At 35.9% G+C, this 21096-nt stretch overlaps 1 protein-coding gene across 2 annotated transcripts in view; it reads right to left on the bottom strand.

Moving 5' to 3' along the window:
* PCDH9 (protocadherin 9) overlaps nucleotides 1–21096 on the bottom strand; it is a 704826-nt gene that overhangs the window by 222711 nt on the left and 461019 nt on the right. The window contains exon 2 of one of the 2 annotated variants that reach the window (XM_086741641.1): nucleotides 20422–20623. In XM_086741641.1, coding sequence (XP_086597767.1) covers nucleotides 20422–20623 — 202 coding nt within the window. The remainder of the gene's footprint in view (nucleotides 1–20421; nucleotides 20624–21096) is intronic. The other variant, XM_086741648.1, reaches the window with a different exon arrangement.

Raw genomic sequence — 21096 nt, 5'->3', positions numbered from 1 at the left:
TGTTGTTTTGTAAGAGCTGAAAGGAAAAATACCCTTTAAAAATTAATATGAATATTGCAAAGCATTGTTGCTATACTCCATCATTGTAAACCAGGCTTCAAAATCTCTGGGAAAGGGTGTAAATGAGGTGAGTGATAGGATAGCACAGGTCATTTGGAACCTGTAAGAGCTTCAGTTGTACAAAGCAGATTGGCAAATGTTACTGTTTTTCTTCCCAGGCTCCCTTTTACTTAGATGGAAAGTACAGACTTAACTATGGAAGTGTTTTATTTGAATGGCACAGTTACAGCCCTTGTAAGGAGCTGAAATGGCAGACTGACTTAGACTCTCTATAACTTCTTCACATAAGAAAACAGGAAAACAATCTGTGCTTAACAGATTCTAGCTTCTTACTGCTATCTCTCCCTGCTTACCCTAATAAAGGTGAGACACAGCTTATTATCTTCGGCTTTATGACTCCAATAATATTCTCGTATGTCACTAAGGAAGCTTGCCTTCCTAGATGGGAAACACTTACAGAATAATACAGCTCTTTTAGGAGAAAGCTTGCTGTTCCGCATGGAAAGACTTTGTTGAGGAAGCAAAGGCTTGAACAAAACCTCGACTGGAGCCAGGGGGAGAACAGTACTTCTTTCAGCATAGGTCCTGTTCTGAACTTTTACGCTTATGAGAGTTGTTTCAATGACATGAGAGAATCCTTCTCTGAAATGCACATTTATATAAATTCAAAACATTAGTTTCTCAAAACTTCACTATTTATAATTAAGAAAAGCTATGACATCTTCTGCCAAAATTCCTCACATATATATATATATATGTGTGTGTGTGTGTGTGTTTGGTAGTGCCAGAGAGTTAGTATCTGACAAATTTCCCTTACATGTAAGTATGGACTAGATAGACTAAAACATCCTCAGGAAGATAAAATAGAAACTGAGACAGTGGAAATTAAAATAATATAGGATAGATTAAAATTTGGCCATAACTTTTTAACTGAGATCTTCACTGGTAAGGACGAGTATTTATTGAATAATATTTTTCTCTAAACTCTGAGGCTATTTTCCTAGGCAACTTATTTAAACTACCACTTCTGGAGGGTTGACCTTGGCAGGCTGCCAGATGCCCACCCCGCTCTCACTCCCCCTCCTCAACAGAGAAGGAGAGAAAATAAGACAGAGATGCCCATGGGTTGAGATAAAGATGAGAAGACTGCTTAACAATTACCGCTATGGGCAAAACAGGCTTGACTCGGGGAAAATTAATTTAATTTATTGCCAACTAATATAGAGCTGGCTGGTGAGACAAAGGAGACAAAAAAAAAAAAAAAAAAAAACCACCACCAAAAAACCCAGCAATATCTTCCTCTTACTCCTTTTTTTTTCTTTATTACAGGTTCAAATTCATTCATTCCTGATGGGTGGATAAACTGCTCTGGTGTCATCTTCATGATGCAACTTCAAGCTGCAGAGGAGTCTCTGCTCTGGTGCCTGGAGCACCTCTTTCATAGAATCATAGAATCTTTAAGGTTGGAAAAGACTTCCAAGATCATCAAGTCCAACCATCAACCTAACACCACCACGTCTACTAGCCATGTCCTGAAGTGCCAAGTCTACACATTCTTTGAACACCTCCAGGGATGGTGACTCCATGTCCTGAAGTGCCAAGTCTACACATTCTTTGAACACCTCCAGGGATGGTGACTCCACCATTTCCCTGGGCAGCTTGTTCCAGTGCTTGACCACTCTTTCAGTAAAGAAATGTTTCCTAATATCCAACCTAAACCTGCCTTGCCGCAACTTGAGGACATCTCTCATCTTCTCATGTTTTCCTTCCTTCTTCTATCACCTTGGTATCTGCTGTTTCTTTCACAGTTTTCCTCACTTCTCACTGCCAGGCAACATTTTTTACACTTACTTAAGTACATTTTTCCCAAGGAGCCACAGTCTTGCTGCTGGGCTCAGCCGTGCCCTATGGTGGGTCGGTTGGAGCCGGCTAGGACCGGAAATGTCCATCACAGGGCAGCCCCAGCCTCTCCTCACAGAGGCCACCCTGCAGCCATCCCTGCTACCAACACGTAGGCATCTACACCAAATACAACTCTATATAATTCCCGGAAACCACATCTGATTATTTTTTTTTATTAAAAAAAAAGAGGAGTGGGGTGTAAAAAATATTAAGTGAATGAGGTTGAAAAAAAATATAGGAGTATTTAGTAAAATAAAAATGTACACATTTGTTTCACAGCATAAAGCCAGGTTGAGTAAAAAAGACAGAGACTCTTTCTATGTAATTGTAGAAAAATTTTCATATATTGTCCTAATTTACAGTGAAGATTAAACATGAAAAAGGAAATATTTACCTTTTAAAAATCTAGTTGAAACAGTTGAGCCAGAAATGTTAAAAAAAGTTCAGGGAACCATCACACAAGCAATTTAAGGCCATGATTTATGTAGCAGGTTCAGAGTGATAATGAGCAAAACTGCTAATCAGTGCCCACAGATATTAGATAATAAATTCAATAGGTTGAAATGGGTATTTGTAGTGCAGCAATCTAATGATTGAATTAATCTTAACACAGAGAAGTTCTTGCAAGCCAAATTTGTTTACCACATAATATACTAATGAAGATAAAACTAGTAGGTCTTCTTTACCCTTACAAACTAAAAGTGTTTTTTGGGAAGAATTGAAAGGCTATTAAGTGGTAAAGTTTTGTAAGAGACACATTAAAAGATTTGAGCAAACAGAAGATGGCAATAGATAAGGTGCTCATTCTTTATTACACTTTGTGTGGTTCAATAGAAATTATTTGATTAGTACAGTGTATCAAAGAACCTACTAAGCAAAACAGATCTAGAAATAACTAAAGTGCTTCATAATTAGCTGATCATTCTGGTGCTTCCTAAAAACCACATTTGTTGGATAAGGAGGAAAATCCATGTATGTCTGTGCCTACATGGCTCAAAGTTTAGACCTTTATGCTAATTAACTTTTTATTCCTGATCATCAAACAAATGGGCTTATAATGACAATTAAAGACAACTTTCCTAAAATATCTTGCCTGAAAAGACAGCACATTGGAAAAAGCAAGCAAACAAACAAACACAAGTCCAACAATGAAAATCATTGCTTTTCTCTCATTTAAAAATATCCAGTTTTTATTATGAGGCTATTACAGTTGAAATCACTATTTTCAAGTTGCCTTCAGTTTGGCCCTTTAATACACAGATCAATGGTCTAGTCTGATAAACCTTTCAGAGGCAGATTATCAGCAAAGTTGATCCTTATACTACAGAAAGAAGGGCAAGATAATTTTAAATTATTTATTTTCTTTTCATTTTTTTTTTCAACTGGACATCTCTCAGCGATTTTAAACTTGATTCTTTACTGAAGTATCATCCAGAGACATACAGTTAGCTACATCAGTCCACCCTTTTTGATTGTGACTGGCTGATTCAAGCAATCAAAGCTGTGGAATAAACTCCATGAAAACAAAAAAACCATTAATGATGTAGCAAGACACTAAACCCAAGTTTATAGTCACTTACCTGTTCCAGTGGAAAAGAGAATTTATTTTTTTTTTCATCTAGTAAAATAATTTAAATTATCCAATTATTTAATCTGGGCTAAAAAGTAATATATGTGTTGTGGTTTAACCCCAGTTGGCAACTAAGTACCACACAGACACTTGCTCATCCTCCTTTGGCCAGTTTCAATCAACGGTTCTGGCTATACCCCTCCCAGCTTCTTGCACCTGCACATTAGCAAAACATTTAGAAGCTGAAAAAGTCCATAATCTCTTAGCAACAACTAATAACATCAACATTCTTCACATACCAAATTCCATATTAAATCCAAAACACAGCAGCTACTGGGAAGATAACTAGCTCCATTCCCGCTGAAACCAGGAAAGTACAACAAATTTATTTGAAAAATAAGTATTTTGTCATCTTTACCATATTTTCCTAAGACTGAATGTATGCCATGTTAAAGAAAGTAATTTGCATATGACCTATACTTTAATTTCAGATGCACTGAACAGAACGTATAGAAATTATATACATTTGAGGAAGTAATACTACATCTGATATAAAAAAAAAAAAAGAAAAGGAAAAAAAAAAAAAACCAAAATCTGTTCTTATACTACTGTTGGTGTTAGTGGAGATCTGCAGTATGCAAATATTTCCTCAATACATTTTGGAGTGCTATCAGCTCTTAAGCATTACATCTGGCACCATGACAGTTTAACACCATTGGCTAGTCTAGACATGCTCCTCAGATCTCATAGTCTCAACCTAATTATAGAGATTCTGAAGAGCAAGCAGGGTAGAAAAGCAGAACACTCCTGTCAATGAATTGCCAAATTTAAGAGATGCTATATACCTTGTAGTAGAATACAACATTGAGTAGGCTGGCATCTTCCAACAGGCAAACATTTGACAAGACCAGGAAGGAAGAAGGCTGAATTAGGCAATATAACACTCAGTTCCCCCCGCAGCTAAGCACTTTTTTTCCTCAATTTGGGTTGTTTTCCAGTTTGCTCTGGAATTTTGCAGTGTTCTGAGGACAAGCATTCCTCCCCTCAAGTTTGTTCAGTTGACAAAATGATTCACGGGCATTTTTGAGCCATAAACAAAGCAGCTTTCTGATTTCTGAGCAGCACAGAGCTGTTCTAAAATGTTTCAATGTACATGGAAGAATTATCTATACCGATGTCACTCCCAAGCACCTGATTTTTTCTTATGCTATGCCTACACTGTTGTGCATAATCTATCCAGCTGGCAGTTTACCTGACACCTTCCAAGCCATACCCCTCTCTGCCTCTGCAGTAACATCAGTCTAATCTCTCTTCTTTTCTTTCCCTGCATTTGTGCAACAGAGCAGGCAATATCAACAGTTGCTTCTGGAACCTGCCCCACTGAAAAATACACTCTGTATTATCACCAACACAAACGTATTGATTTCTAAATGAAAGACACAATACATAGACAGACATCAACATACAATGCTACCAGCATTTATTCTGCTAGTGTATGAAGACCCACAGCAGTTGAACTAAACTAGAAAAAAGACTGCAATATACTTTCAGTTAAACAAGGAAGCCAGTGAGAGATACAGACATAAAAGGTCACAGGAAATGTTCCTCCAAAAATGACAGATGGCCCATAAGTACTTTTGTAGTAAGATATCTTCCAAAGGATCAAATTGTTATTTCTTAAATGTTTCTGTAACTTTTATTGTGCTTTGATAAATATTTTTTAAAAATTATTCGTGTATGTTCCTGTGGAACAAGCTGATCAGTCATAAGCCCAAAAGTGAATAAAGCATGACAAGTAACTTACTATTTGGCCATTCTAGGATTCTTCTTTTTCTTTTTTTTTTTTTTTTCTTCTCAGACTTCTTTCCAAGTATAACTTTTTCATAATAATATTGTCATTTTTTTGCAAAATAACATATATAAACTCTCAAGTATCTCTAAAGTAATCTTTTTCATCCTATTCCACTCTTTTTACATGACCCCTTCTTCTGCCACTTACAGAGAGAGTACATCAAAAATGCTGTCTGACTTTCAGGATAGAAAGTGAGTATTAATACTTTTTTTTTTTTAACACCTAAGTATTTAGTTCTATTGGGAGGCATGACTCATATTATGTCCCTGTTCCTTGCAGGGGGAGAGGGGTTGGACTAGATGACCTTTGAAGGTCCCTTCCAACCTAAACTATTCTATGATTCTGTGATAAACTAGAAACTTAAGTGTGCATAATGTATAATTGAGGTTAAAAATATTATTTTTGTTAGGTTTCTCAGAGATGAACTGGACAGACATTCTGTGCCTAACACAGGAGTCCATATATTCAGAAACAGAGCTTGTAAGCATAGGCTCCTAGCTAGAATTTCCTGAAGATGTGACCATAAGAGTCTGATGAGACTGCACAGAGTATCAACAGAGCCTAACCACTGATGCATCAGGCTATTTTTAACTACATCCATCTTTAAGATCAGCTATGATATATATATTTTTAAATGGTAAAAGGAAGTTGCGTAGCCAAAGGTCAGTATCATTAGTAAACATCTAGGTTATTCCAACATTTCTGTACCCTGGCTGAATGTGTTATATCTATGCATGTCAGTATGCATAGATATGCATATATTTATCTTTTACAGCCGGCACAGTGACCTATATTCATCTATAACATATGGTAGATATTTTCACTCTTCTGCAAAAAGCATCATTAATACGTCTCCAAACAGTGTAGTTGCTCATGCAAACAGAGATTTATATTATTAATTGTCTATTTACAACTGAAAAGATATGATTTCTGTTCATAATGAAAAAATAATAAATGACATGAATGTATAGTATAAAAAAATATTAAACCTGGAGTAATGGCACAAAGCAATTACTTCATACTATTCCTTTAATTTCTCATGAAAAGTAATATATATACTGTGAAACTATCATTCAAGTAACTAATCCACTGGTGTGGATTATTATTTTTGAGTCATTTAGTTTGTCTTCTGAATGATCCAAGAAATCTGCAGTTAAATCAGCTGAAAAAGGCAGCAGTGCAGGGAAAATTTTGATTACACTTTTAATTTCACAAGCTAACCTACAAATGACTTTAAAATTGCTGGTAACACTACAGTACTACTAACCACCTACACATTTTTATTGAAAGACTGTAGCTACAACCCATTAGTTAAATGACTGTGCTGTGCTTGCCAGATCACATTCACACTCACAGTAACTAGTAAGTGGCAGGGTTTCAAGGGCCTTGCAATAACACTACCAGTTAAAACCAGCCTCTTTTGTTACATTTTTGCAAAACCAATATATTTTTAAAAAATCCAAAACACAACACAACATAAAAAAAAGAAAACTCCAAAACACTCAAACTGTATTGGCTTCTTTACCAAAAATAAAATCTATTTTTTATGTCTTTACTATGTTACAGTATGTGTCTTTGGCAATACTGAAATATGTGCTTGCATATTTTAAGTATATTTTAAATTGTAACAGCTTAGGTGTTTTGACTAATAAATTGCTCTCCCTTAAATCTGGCAGTTGACCACTGTTCTCTAACAGGAAAAGATTTGTTAATATTCAGTAAAAGCTAAATATCAAAGGCGGTCAATTATTCCATCACACTGTAATGTCAGTTTATATATATATATATAACACATGCAAAATTGAAGAATATGTAAAGTGATAAACATGCACACTATGAGGTTTGGGTTTTTTTTTATTTAAAAATACGCAATTATCATAAATTTGAGAAGGTTTTCATTTTTACCAGTTATTTTAGATGGATGAATCATTTATAACTGATGCTTTTACTTGATATAAAAGTACGTCTTCAATAGCTATCTCCATGACGTTTTTTTCCATAAATGCAGCTATGCAATGAATTATTTCAGTACTGTTTACTAAGGATAAAGTAAAAGAAAGAAGTTATGCAAACTTTCTCAGTGAAATTAAACACTTTATTTAGATTTTGAAGACAACACAGATCTACTTTAAAAGAGTAATCAGGCATAGAAATTTTTGCAAGAAAGCAAAAAGAATTTTTCTCCTAAATGGCAGGCACACAGAATTTAATTTCAAGTTTTATCTTGAAAACGACTTTTTTTTTTTTGGTGGGTTATTCAGGGTGAAAAATTTTAAAATCGTCATAAATATGCTGGGAATATTTAAGCATGCAGTATTTGGACAGCAGTTCAGTAATGTAAATTTCTTTAAAATTCTAGGTGAGTTGGCCCGTGAAGAAATAAATATACGTTACTGAACAGTATGTCTACATTAACTTTCAAGAGTGTACCTCTGACCTGAATCTCCTAGTCATCGCCACTTGTCCACATGGGTTTGGATTCTGAAGCCCTTCTGGAGCAGAAGGATGGGAATTCGTTTTGGATGAAATGAAACCAGAACTTTTCTCCAGTAATTAATGCACATACAGTCCATGGGACCACACAAGTCCAGAGTAAACACCACAGAACTATACGCAGTAAATGTTGTGTCCTTAGCACTACCTGCTTCACACTCAGACCTGTTCCTACTGTGCTATATGTTACTTGTTACTGTAGCTACAAGCACACTGACTAAGGTATAAAAATAATAAATAAATATATGGAATAATTTGTTTTCTACTTTCTCCCATAGATGACCAGATGTTAATAAAAATAATATTTTTAAAAAATTTTGTGGTGATGTAGCATGAGTTTTTTATTGAAAATCTTTTTGCTAAAGCTGCAAAATTTTCTAACCTTCCTGAAGAGCTAAAGTATTTATGTCTTTATTTATCTATTCAACTGACTGCAGATGGGGAAAAAAAAAAAAAACAACCAAACAACAAACCAAAAAAAAACCACAGAAGGTTTCAGGCTTTGGTAAAGACTTTGTACATATTTCCCTTTCCTTACCAAAGGTAAATATGCCCTGTTTTGTTGCTTATGATGTCACCACATCTGGATGACTTCTCTCTGGAAGGCATGCCTTCACCTTGCAACTGAAGAATAAACAAATGTAACATGCTATGCACGCTGAACAAAGTAAGTATTTTATTATTACTTTCATTCTCCCTACTTATCTTCTTTTAATATATATTTACCTGGATCAGTATGAAAGGAGATAAAGCTTTCAACTAAGAAAATATTCAACTTTTAATCCTGTTTCTAGAAGGTTTACTTATATATATGTATATATGTTTTAGAATGTAAATGCCGTTCCTTATTTGTTTTCAGTCTACTTAATTAACCTTTCCTCTCCCTTCCTCACTTATTTAAGAAAAACAGATCAAATTTATGCACAGAAACATAAAACATTCCTTGGGAAGGTAAATATTTGAAAGTAAAGAGAATAGTCATTACCAACGTAAGAGATAACTTCATATGCATGGATTTCTCCTTAGATTTAAAACAAAGAAGCAAACATAAAATCTGAGAAAAACAAACAAACAAAAAAAAGACAAAGCCATAGAATAAGCATAATAAACAAAACAAACATCTAGTCTATGGACAAGACTAGGTCAAATCTGAAGACACTGATATATAAGGGTATGTCTTAAGATGACACACTTTTTTTCTACCAAAAGACTATATTTGCTTCTTGGAAAGGAAAAGAGTATCAAGCTATTTGCTTTAAAGAAGGAACTCAATAACCTGTGACTGGATTCCGTGAATGTCCCACATGGACATTCTTAAAGAGACGATTTAAATGCAAAAAATCTTCACTTCAAGACGTGCTGTATTTCAAAATGGCATGAGACTTATACTATTTACCAGTCAATATTTGGTGGTTGCTTGGAGGAAGGAAAACTGATTAGAGAACAGAAAAAAAAAAAATGTTATTAGAAATCTTTCTTTAGAACTGTGCTTTAAAGGATAGAATGTTTTAACTTCAGTTATACCAAAAAAAAAAAAGAGGAAGAGGAAAGTATGCAAATCGGTACTTGTATTCAATTAGTACTGTAAAAATGAGGCAGGAAATGTAAAAATGGCCTTTTCCTTTGAAAAAAATGTTATGTGTAGGTAGGTAAGAATGTGCTCAGTCTCCCAAAAGATAAGAGTATTCCTTTAGCAACAAGAACAGCTGGGATTCATCTCCCATAAAGACTGATTTTGTTGGAATCAACTAAATTTAGGTGTCTAAGCTTCCCCTATACACAATGGCAATCTAGTCAATATAGTCTGGAAAACTATGCCTCTCACATTAAAGTAAACACACATGTTTGGTAACTGAATGGGTCTCTAGACTCAGTTATGATATTGACTACATCTCCACTGACTACAATTGAAGCTCAAGCTACGTAACTCACATCTGAATGAATTATAGATACATAGACAGGTTACATATATAACACCTGCATTTGTATCTGTAGTCACAAAAATGTGCTAACTTTTTTATGAATTAATCTCAATCTAAATCTCACTTCTGCATAACCAGCAGCATGCAATGCCAGTTTAGAAACATGCTGGAGTATCATCTAAGATATTTGCATGTGGATGTCAAATGTGAAAGTGTGGTTAACAAGAGGTAGGTAACCTTAGGGTATTGCAAGTAGCACCAGATGCCTACATATAACAAATGATTTGAGGCCTCTATATCTGCATTCTGGAGCCTAATTCCATCCCAAATGTCTGCATATGAGTTTGTTGTTTGAGCTTCTATTACACTCAACAGAAATATGATAAATGGACTCCAGAGTGAAATTTAGCCAACCTGTTTTAGGTACCTGCTTTAGGATGAGATGAAAGTTCTAATGCTCCACAAATTAAAAAGGGAGCTTAGACACTTGGCATGAAGTTTTAGGTCTCTACATGTAAGCATCCAACTTCAGGAGTCTATAATATGGAACCAAGTTCCATCATTAATGCCTGGAAGTAGCACACATACCTCTTGGCTACTTACTACAGCCTTAATTCAGAATCTGTGGTGGGATATAGGGACTTCTCTATGAAATTTACTTGACAATTTCAGATATCTGCCTTAGGATCTAAAGTACTTTCCATATATAGCTTCTTCCACTGCCCACATAAAATATCGGGCTAGACAGACCATTGGTCTTATTCCTTTATTATGTTCTTACGAAGCCTACTATGGTCTATATCTATCTACGCAAAGTAGTGTAGCTATTGAGTCTCAATATAGTTGCCTTATAGTTGCTTTTGGTATAATTTGAGATATCTTTTCATTACCCTGCCTGGTTTCCCATAGAAAACAGCTCCTGTGGCATACATGCTGGATGTGGATGAACTGCATACTCTATGGCATCACAAATGGCACTACATTACATTTAGGCAAATGGATTAGAAACTAGTAGCTTGAATGTTACATATTTACGTTTATTTGGGTTTCTATACTGTGTATAGTACTACACAAGATATTCTACCAAAAATGTACGAGTTTATAATCAATTCACCTTAGGGAATACATGTTTTTATTTCCTTCTTTCTTCACATCAGTATTGTACAGTCTATATAAGATAAAGTTAATTAATTCAGAGGACTGCAGAAACACACAATGGTTGAGGTTGGAAGGTACCTCTGGAGATTGTTTAGTCCAACCTCCCTGTTCAAATCAGTGTCAACTACGGCTATGTCCAATTTGATTTTTTTAAATGTCCAAGCATGGAGACTCCACAATCTCTCTGGAAAACTTGGTGCAGAGTTCTATCACCCTGACAGTAAGAAAGTGTGAGTCTTTTCTTTTCCATATGTTTAAATATATATATATATATTTTTTATATTTCAGTTTGTGCCCGTTGCCCCTTCTTCTTTTATTTGATATACCAGTGAGAAGAGTCCAGCTCTATCTCTACTCTCCTTTCCCCCTCCCCATCAGGTATTTGCACACATGAACAAGAATCTCCCTAAGCCTCCTCTTCTCCAGAACAGTTCCGGTTCTCCCAGCATCTCCTGATGTGATGGATGCTCTAATATCTTAATCACCCTTGTTGCCCTTTGCTGGACTCACTCCATATCTCGGTTGCCCTTCTGTACTGGGGAGTCCAGCATTGGACTTGGCACTTCAAATGTGTCTCACTAGTGCTGAGCAGAGGGGAAGGATCATCTCCACCAACATGCTGGCAACAACTTTCCTAATGCAGTCCAGAAGGTTGGTTTTTTTTTTCTTCAAGCGTGTATTTCTGTCACATGGTCAGTTTGTTATCCACCAGGACCCCCAGTTATTTTACTGAAAAGCTGCTTTCTAGTTGGTCAGGCCCACATCTCTGCTGGTGCAATGAGGTTATTCCTCCTGCATGGAGTTATTCCTCTCATTGGAGCTATCAGCAATTCTAATTCTATTTACAATAGAATTGTAAACTGGATGCTGAAATTAACAATTCCATTCTAAACTCAACACCTTTATTCTCACAACTATAATCTATGTTTTAAACAACTAAATGTTTGCCATTGTGAATAGGAGTTGCACTGCTATCCAGCATTAGAAAAAGAATGTGAAACATCGGAAGATGAATCTTAGTATCAGTGTAACAAAGAGTCATAGCTGGCAATAATAACTTTCATTGAATTTCAGAAAAAGCAACCTCAAAAATCTCAAACAAATACTGCTGCTATAATCACACTATCACACCTTTAAAAGGTGCATTGTCTCGAATATAGTTATCTGATAGAGCACCTAGAATGCTAATAAAGCTCTTCTCATATCTTTAACCGTTATTAAAGACATATGCATTCAGTTGTGTTTTTTACTTTTATTTCTTGTGGAAAGTCTCTAAAGAATAGAAAAATATGTTACTCTTCTACTGCTAAAAAGTATTGTTAAATAGCATGCTCATGAAGCATGGAAAAGCACCCACTCAGGTCAAAACAATGAATAATAAATAGAGAAACTGATTTTCAAAAGTCTGTGATTTACAAGAGTTATGTTTTATTTTTATTGTTGTGAATATTTGACTTGAAACTGTTGACTGTCATTTATCTGTAATAGTATTAGAAAGGACTGAATGATTCACTGTTCTTTTTTCTTTTGTTCTTGCTAGATATGAGACCAATATTAAAAAGAAGAAAAAAAAAGTGCTCAAGAACAAAATATTGCAACATTCAAAACACTACAAAGAACTAACCAATTTATTACAGATCCAAGATGACTTGAGCACCATTTCTAAACTCTGGACACTAAACATGCAGTTTATCAAATACAAGGTGAAAAGTTGAAGTCAGTAAGCATTCAAATACTGTTTCCTCTGCCACTGAAGATCATTAAGTCAAGGAATCATTCTGAAATATACACTGTAGATACAAGCAGAAGATACATACTTTTTAATAAGTTATTGGCTGAGATTTCTGACCTGTATTATGCAGGAGGATGTACTAGTCAAAATAGTCCCTTGGGCCTCAAATATTTATGCACTTCTGGAAGTCAAAGACTTCCTGTTGACAAAGGGCAGTACAGTCTCACAGACAAGAGCTAGACACTAAAGATAAATGCTTTCAGATTGGGAATACGATACCCACTTTAACATTCTGGTAGGTTAACCTCGGCTGCTGCAAGGTGCCCACCAAGCTGCTCTATCACTCCCCCTCCTCAGCAAGACAGGGAAGAAAATAAGATGAAAAAGCTTGTGGGTTGAGATAAGGTCAGGGAGATCACTCATCAGTTACCATCACTGTCAGAATTGACTCACCTTGGCAGAAATGAATTTAATTTATCACCAATTAAAATGGAGTAGGATTGTGAGGAACAGGAAAAACAAAACTCTCTTCTCAAGCTCAACTTCACTCCTTCATTCCGTGCTCTTCTGACTCCTCCTCCCCACCCATCCCTACCAAGTGGTGCGGGGGCGGGGCAAGGAATGGCAGTTGCATTGAGTTTATAACACTTTGTCTCTGCCATTCCTTCTTCATCACACTGTTCCCCTGCTCCAACATGGGGTCCCTTCCAAGGAATACAGTTTTTCATAAACTGCTCCAGCAGGGGTCCTTTCCACAGGGTGCAGGCCATCAAGAACAGGCTGTTCCAGCGTGGGTTCCTCAAGGGCTGCAGTTCCTGCAGGATCCTGCTGCTGCATAGCCTTTTCATGGGCTGCAGCTTCCTTCAGGGCATACCTGCTCCAGGATGGGGTCCTCCATGGGCTGCAGGGGACATTGTGGTCTTCTCCACAGCTGCAGGGGAATCTCTGCTCTGCTGTCTGGAGCATCCTCTCCCCATTCCTTCTTCACTGACGTTCATGTCTGCAGGGTTGTTTCTCTCACATTTTTTTTCTTGCTCCACTCTCCCAGCTGCTGTGCAGCTGTGTGCAGCAGTGGGTCTGTTTTGGAGCCAGTGGGAACTGTCTCTGTCAAACATGGGGGTAGCCTGTAGTCTTTTCTCATCCCAGCACCCTCTGCAGCCGTGCCCACCCCCCCCCCCACGACCCCTGACCTCACAACCTTGCCATGTAAACTCAATACAAACATGAAGGGAAATATATCACTGGACTATTTTAAAACACAGTCTTAATTTAAGAAATCTATGCACTCTGCTATGACAGAGATTTGACTAGGTGACAATAATTCTATAAATCTATGAATCTCTGCAGCAGATTTGAGCTTACTGCGATAAGAAGAAAAGTCTTGTGAGAAGATAACTCTTACTGATAGGAGAAAATAACCCTTAGCAATTCCTTAAATCAGTCTTTTGTTTTAACCTGCACCCCTGGTGAAAGCAGCTGTGGTTTTAAACTGTCCTAGGTATCATCAGCAACGGCAGTCGCAGGCACCAACTTTTGCCTAACGTGCAAACTTCCCCTTCCTTTAACCCCCTGACCCTTCTAAATTTGGGCAGCAGCAGCTAGAAAGTCCAGACATATCAGGTGTTAGGGCTCATCTTAGGGAAGCAATGGGATAAGTTTCCCTCGCTGCCCATTCAGTGGCTATAGCATCCTGATTTACACTGCAGTTAGCTTTGGTGTATGGGGGAAAAGAGAGCAGGACAGGAACAGATGTAGTGCAGTGGCTTTTCTAAACCAAGACAATTTTAAAACCTGCACTGTAATGAGGCAGCAAAGAGATGTAAAGATATAGCAATGCCTCTTATGCCTCTCAGATTTTATTTATCTTTTTTAAAGAAATAAGTGCACGAGTTAAGATTGAATTCAGACTTCAGACTATTTTATAGCTATTCAGTAGGCTAATTCACCAACTTGACTTCAGTTTGTCTTACTCCTACTTGCCTGTAGCTAAATGTGACAGTGTTAGATTCTGTGTGAGGTATGAACTTGTGTTTAATGAAATGGAGAAAATGACTCAAAGGCAACTGTTCCTATATTATTTCATGTATAGTCTCATGCTATGAAAACCCAAGACTAACTATGGACAGTGATTTATCTAGAACTACAGCATTAAAGAGAGTAACATTTCTTCCCACACCTTAGGATGTTCAGCTGTGGACTCCAATATTGGCAAGTAAGACAAGAAACTTTTGAGGCAGCAAAATGAAAAGCAGGATTAAGCAGAGGGCATGCCCGCAAGGTTAAACCATCATCACCCACTGGGTGTAATGATAGTGACACCGTAAAACCAAAGCTCTTTGCATGAAAGGCTTAGCTTCTCCACATGGGACCCTATCATGTGACAAAGTGTAATACAAGACACTCTTGCCATTACTCTGAACTTTAATCATAATTAAACCACTGCCACAGAGATGTTCCTACTTATTACTGGAATTACAGTATAATTTAATACCCCTGACATCACTTGACTAAACCACCACAGTGCTAGGTTTATTAAAATGCGGGAACTCAGGTATTTATCAGTCGCATTTATCCATACAATTTTTAATGCACTGGAAATGAAAAAGCTATTCACAAACAGTATTATTGGTAGACAGCATTATAACATTACTCCAAGAATATGCAATTACTTTGAAATTGTAATTAATAACTTAGGCCATAATAGAATATTCTATTTAATTTGAAGGTCATGCTTTTCACTTAGCAAAAAAGGATGACCTTCAAAACAGTGTTTTTGTGACAATTTTTTTCTACAGCTCCCTGTTTTTATCAAGCTATTACTTTGTGTTATATAACATGTATAGATAATATTTATTAATGAGGTGTAGAAATTAGGCAAGCATTTACTTAGCTTCAAAAACATATGTCAGAAGACAAATATTATATTTCTGTCTGGTTTTAAACTATTGGAATTATTGCATAGATTCATCCACAGTGCATAGCAGGCTTTCTCCCTAGAGCGGTTCTAACACTCCACTAAATATATGCTATTCCTCTTTATCTCTTTGAAGAAAAATGAATCACATCCACAGCTTGCAGCTATCAAAATGTGATTTGTCAAGCATTTTCATGAAAGTGCCTTTTCCCCCTTCTTTACACTAGGAGGCACATTTTTCCTTCACACAGTTCTATCACACAGCTCTGCTGCATAAAACCCTGAGATACGTTAACAATTCCAATCTAAATTTAAGTCCCTGACAACCTTTACTAAACCACAGGGAAAGAATAATTTTTCACTAATAAGGTGGGGGAGGGGGGTTATGCTGATGAAAACCATACTTATAGTAATGAAAAATAACACTATGCACCTGACTGCTGGCAAACGAAAAAACATTTTCCTTTTGAGTGACTACTGAAGAGATAATTAACATAAAAATACATGAGACAACTGCACACTTTTAATGTAACTAAAGAATATGTTTGTGTTAAAAGTTTACTTCTTGATATGCACATTTAAAACCATTAAAAAGCAGGATTTGGGGGTAATACGATAGGCTATAAAGTCCTACCAGTAGATATAATTTTACAGTGACCTTTTTTTTTGATCCTAAAGAAACATTATGTTTTCTAAATTCTTATCTGATAATACTAGAAGGTAAAGAACTTGAATCAATGGATTGATCTTCAGAATATCTTCCTTTAGTTTTTATAGCAAGTGTAACATACACAGACTCCAAATAAAAAAGACAGTGTTCATTTAGAGAACATGTGAGGTCAGCATTCCACATGCCAAAGCACAGTTCAGATTATCCAAAACTCTTAGTTTCCAAGAAATTATATAATCTCCTTTTTTGGCATGTGTCTTGTTTTGTAAGTTTTCTTTACAGACTCTTAACACTATAATATTTACAATCTTTCTCTTTTGTTTGTCATCATGGTGACAATTGTAGCCAGGTAATGTCATGCTGTTTTGCCTTCCTTTTGGCCTGTGCTTCTGGTAAAGTCATGGTCAGCAAGGCAAGGCTAAGGTTGTTAAACACTGCATTTAAATGCAATAAAATTTCGTAATATACTCATGGCTTGCCTTACAAATCAATATTGTATGCAAAAGTAAATCATCATAACCATGATTCTTGAATAATCAGACTTGCTGTATTAAATGTGAATTACTTTGTGTTATTATCATTTGATAATGCATAACAAAACCAAAATGTTGGTGTCCCTCTGTAATGTTAAGTTGTCTTTCAACATGGTGAATTGTTGCTCATTGATGGAAGAATTCTCATCAAGGGTATCAGAGCACACATGAGACAAAGGTGAAATATAAGGAAGTCGCAACTGGTAGGTTAACATCATAGGCCTCTCACAATCAATTAATACTGATCAATAAACAATGCCGAAATGGAAAAGATATTTTAGCAAATCAAATGAAACCCTTGAGTTAAAATAAAAGACTCTGTACAAAGAGGACAGGTTTGAGTGATGCAAATCAAACTTGGACTATACACATCATTATAAAAGTTCTTATAAATTTTATTTTTGACTTCATATTTCTATCTTGTTGCTTTTCCCTCATAACCACAGTGACAGTGCGTGTCTGACAACGCTAGTATTTGGCGTCTCTCTTCTTTTAAGTTTCCCCCAGTGAGAGAGATTGCTGTTTTAAAATTAGCTACATGAATGTACTCTCACTGTGCATGTTTCTTTTATTAAATCCTGTAATTTTAGCTCTTGTGTCTCTGTAGAGGCTAATAATTTCAAGAAAAATATGACAATAAGGTTTCTCATACCTTTGTGTAATAACTTATCAAGCCTTTCAGATCATTTTTTTTCCCATTTCAGGTTTTGAAGACCTGGCCTTGGTCACTCTTCAAATATAATTAAAATAGCAAGATACTAATATTGAGAAACAATGGTTGCATTTTTATTCACATAACTTCACAGTGTACAATAACAAACCACACATCGAGTATTAAAACCATTAACCAAAATTGCTCTCACTATGAGACAAGGACTATACTATCAAGATTAACATCATATTCCCATGAGCTGAAGCAAACTTTTACTTAGAATGAACATTCATAAAAGTACCGTGGGACAAATCTGTAATTTTTGTGTAGAATTTATTTTTGGAGAAAATATTCCCATAACCACTTCTCTTTCTCTTCAGTTGAAACATTCAAAATCAAAATAAAATATTGTTCTGCAACTTTTATCATCCAAAACCAGAAGCAGTACCTGTACATTGTAATACTACTACTACTACTCTCCACTAAGACCTTTTCCTTACTTTATAGCTCTTTTACCTCAGCATGCCCTAAGTATTTTCATAAACAGTAATCCCTTAAATAGCCACTGAAATGAAACTATCTCTACTGTTTAATACAACTATTTGACATTTCACTGCAATAGAACTAGAAATTCAGTTTAGAAGTGTCAAAGAATACAATGTTGAAATGATACATCAGTTATTTTAACCACGAACGTATGTAAATACCTACAAAGTAATTTTGCCCAATCGCCAGATAGCATTTTTCTCTTCTGAAAATTGCCACAAGATCATCAATAACCATAAGTTGCTTTAAATTCCATTTCACCTCTCATCCAAAAAACTTGTGCCTCCAGTAGCAAAATAACTTTTTATACAATGCTTAGGCAATAACTTGATACTGAATAAGATATAAAAGTCAAATCCATCTAATGGGGAGCATCACTTCCTTCCTGCCTTGAGTTTTCCTAGGATGATTTCCATCACAGTAATGACCATATCATTCTCTTTTTATTTTGTGAGATTTGATGATATATAGAATGCACTATTTCAATGTTTGTCCTAATTCAGTCTGATAAAAAGTAAAAAATTTATACTTCAGTACTTCAGTAATCATCAGTACAGCTTCATGGTTAGATTTTCATAAATTTGCCATTAATTTAGCATCCTCAAGGCTAAACTAGGTGTAACCACAGACATATTAAAAGTTTTCATGTAGCTTTTAAGACCACTTATTCTCTCTGACTAATCTTCGATTAGTCTCTGTATTAGGGATGAATAGATCATCATGATTAATATACTACGTTTAAAAAATGTGGTTTACATAAAATTTCTAAAAACACATTTTTTTTAATAACTTAGTATAAAGTTTACTAAGCCCATTTTTTCTAACTCTCCTGCAGAATTTTTATGTCACATTTTGAAGATATGTGTAATTCAGAGCTGGTGAAGCCAATGTGACAGTGCCAACATGCAATGCTGCCTTAAAATTCCTCTCTAATCTTGTAAAATCTTTCACACATCTCATACGTGGTCAGAGAATTAACAGGATAATTCCACTTAAGCTACTCGCTTACTTAAGCAGACATACATTCTTGCTCCAGAGTCAATCCATTCACATTTGCTATTCTTTGTATTTCGACACATTTAGGGTTTAAGATCACAGCTCCAACAACATTTTCATTTTGCTAAAGAAAATAAAATGCAGGTATCATATCCAGGAAAAAAAAAAAAAAAAGGAAAGGAAAAGGAGAAAAAGGAATAGGAAGGCACAATACAGCTTTGAGACAGTAAAGCATTTCAAATTGTTTCCTTGTAGAGTTTCACCCAACACATCCTCTTGGTCTTCCCATTAAAAGTATGAGAAAAATGTTTCTAAGGTCAATGTTCCACAGTTCACATTCTCATCTGCAATAAGACAGAGGTAATTCAGATCCAGCTCTGCCCAAATGTGAACATGGACCTTAATATTGTTCATCAGATCCCAAGGCCACCTTCTCTCCTGGTTTGTACAGGCCCAGTGACAATTTAATCATCTATACAAAAGGGAGAAATGCCAAAGGGAGAAATTAATTCTTATTTCTATACTCCTAGGATACAAGAGAACTCAAGTTCAACTACATTCCGAAAGCATAGATAAGACTCCGAACCTTTGTCTCCACATTCTAGACATAAACCAAGAAGCTTAAGGGCAGTCCCATCCCACTTTTCAGTATTTCCAAGTCTCTACATTCCAATGCCAAAGTACTAGTCAGAGTATTAGTTAAGACTTCACTTAATTTTTTTAGTACTGACTGTCACAAAAAAAACCACTGCAGTAATGTAGACATATTATAGAGAAGGAAAGAAGAAGAAAGGCAGAAATTCCCAAATCAGACAAACTGCATATACTTAATATTTGGATGAAAATGCATATCTAACAGTTCCAAAAAAAAAAAAGCAGAACATAATGCCATTCCAACCTAACAAAGAAACCTTGTATTTCTTGCTATTAAAAGGGGGAATTTTGGGTATCTTATAGAAATTTGGATTCTTTAATTTTTTCAGTACTTCACTGATTTACTGTTTTCTATGTTAGTCTAATGGATAGTGCAACCTCCATGTCCTTGATCTTTACATTTGTATTTAGAATGACTTTCCTGAAACAAAGTCCAATGCTAAATAGCAACAGCACCCCACAGATCAAGAAGAACTTGCTACCTTGTAGGACTTCCTTCTTCCCAGCTGTTCTCACTTACTGCACAATTAGTATGGAACTGTTTTTTTTCTCACTGGATATATTTTTGTTTCTACAGTCAAATTACAATATGAGGCACTTCAGGCAAATTACGTTATTTCCTATCAATTGTTATGAGCTAACATAACCAAATATTCATGCACGTGCTTAAAAATAATCTCTACCATTGCAAAGCTCAAAGGGATGAAAAGAAAAGTAACCAAGTTAACAAAGCAACTCAGATAAGCAGAGCACTGATGGTGACTCACCCGAGTTGGGGTCAGAGTTGCCATCAGCTTCAGTCCTCTTGTCCGGTGAAGCCTGGTCGTAGAATTCATCCTGCGGCTGAACCAGAGGGAGAGGGTGTGAGATCAGGGTTCCACCACCCACCGGCTCGTGGTCTCCCAGACCACTGTCACTGCAGCTTTCCTGGGAGCCATCAGGGAGGTGAAATGTAACACGGCGCTGGGACTACAAAGAAGAGCACAGGACATGCTGATTAGTGCTCTTCTTTTCTGTTCTTCTGACTCTTTTTTTTTTTTTTTTAACTTTTGACGTACAAATAGATTCTTGGCAATGCTTATGAGGTAATTGTTATTATTGTGTTTGCTTCCTTGTTTCTTTTTTTTTTTTCTTTTGGTTTGCTTTTCAAGCAACCCGGGGAAGATGGCAGGCAGGAGAGCCAAATTTCAAAGGTCTGCACATGCTCATCTGTGAAGTACGCTTCTTAAAAAAATGTGATCAGTAGACAGGTATATTTCTTATAATTTTAAAAACATGATCTACAAAACTCTCTCTGAGAAGCATAAACTATTGCAAACTATGTTATGAAAAACAAATAACATCAGAAAATGTAATAAATATATATTTCTGAGGTTAAAACCTGTATTATCACCGTTTGTACTAGAAATAAAAGTCCACCAATTTAAACAAACCAATAAAAA

This window comes from Chlamydotis macqueenii, chromosome 1 (assembly GCF_036417535.1).
Source record: "Chlamydotis macqueenii isolate bChlMac1 chromosome 1, bChlMac1.mat, whole genome shotgun sequence".
NCBI classification, from domain to species: Eukaryota; Metazoa; Chordata; class Aves; order Otidiformes; family Otididae; genus Chlamydotis; species Chlamydotis macqueenii.
The sequence above is the reverse complement of the archived record's forward strand: the minus strand, read 5'-3'. Positions and strand labels throughout refer to the sequence as shown.